Below are 1,228 nucleotides of genomic sequence, written 5' to 3' on the forward strand. Positions count from 1 at the left end.
ATTATACATGTCTTCACTAATAGGTCTTGCCTCCTCCTGTGAGGCCACCAAAACTGCCTCCCAAAAGGAAGTCATCCAAACAAGAAAAGGCAACTCCAGGAAGCAGCTTTCAAGCAGCAACCACTCCACCTGCTGCCACCCCACCAGCAACCACTCAACCCACAACTCTTCCTCCGGCTCATTCTATGCAAGGTGCATCACAGGGGACCGTAACAAGACTTTTTTACTTCATGAAGTTTGTTCCGAATCCTGGATTCAGACCACCAAGAAACCAAAAATGAAGACTATGTTTATTATGTTTAGGAGAACATTATTTTGTTTAACTTTTTTGATGAAGCAGTGTACTTTCTGCATTTAGAACCCAAGTGTTGGGGATCTTTTTTGTTCAAAACTTGTGTTCTCAATATGTTGAGAACTGCTGACAGATTTGCACAATATTGCCATGGCTCTTCCTTGCCTATTTTGTATATGTTTACTGCATTAATATATGATTAAAGATTATTATGGCCTCATTGATTAGAGGATTCCATTAGTCCTGCAGGAACAGTTATTTCTACATATAACCTCTACTTTATTCATATTCCAAATTACTCTTGGACAGTCATGTAAAACAGTTTAATCTGCATGCCTTTCAACCAAAATGACAAGTTAAATTACATTAACAGAACAACATATGCATATCACATTTCACTTAGTTTTTGGCTACATACAATTGACTCTGCTGCCTATCCAATCTTAAGACAAGCACAACAATTGTAACCAGCAGCAGCAGCATACATGTAAACAAGAAAATTCCCCCCATTTTCAGAACTCTAACTTCAGACTCTAGTCTTCCAAGTTTCCAAGCAATCTTCATCTTCCATTCTTCGTTGTCATTTGAGGAGCTTGTTCTACCATCACATGTCACCGCATCTTCTTCCAGAATTTTGTCCACCCAAAGAAACAACCCACACCACCTCTTTCCTGCAGTCTAAACCCAGGAAAGTGAATCAACCAACCTCTAGATTTACCACAAGGAACAGCATCAAGCACTTACATTGTAGTTTGGGCAACCCACAAACGGTCTCCCTGGATTAGAATCCGTCGCTGACCATCGCAGCACTGGCCTCGCCCCGCATGCACACCATTCTGGCAGACGTGCATCTCTGTTTCTATTCATCCTCCTCATGATGCTTCCAAATGATCTTGGGTTGTTGGAGCTCCCAGCTGCGTTGCTTGCGCTAGCCAT

At 41.7% G+C, this 1,228-nt stretch overlaps 1 protein-coding gene across 1 annotated transcript; it reads right to left on the minus strand.

Moving 5' to 3' along the window:
- Positions 1-587: 587 nt before the first annotated feature.
- On the minus strand, positions 588-1,228 carry LOC130980594 (uncharacterized). The gene is made up of 3 exons (XM_057904254.1): positions 1,037-1,228; positions 778-970; positions 588-628 (listed from the first exon to the last, which is right to left on the minus strand). The coding sequence occupies exons 1-3, from the start codon at positions 1,226-1,228 to the stop codon at positions 588-590; spliced, it is 426 nt and encodes a 141-aa protein (XP_057760237.1).

The sequence above is a fragment of the Arachis stenosperma genome, chromosome 5 (genome assembly GCF_014773155.1).
Source record: "Arachis stenosperma cultivar V10309 chromosome 5, arast.V10309.gnm1.PFL2, whole genome shotgun sequence".
Taxonomy (NCBI): domain Eukaryota; kingdom Viridiplantae; phylum Streptophyta; class Magnoliopsida; order Fabales; family Fabaceae; genus Arachis; species Arachis stenosperma.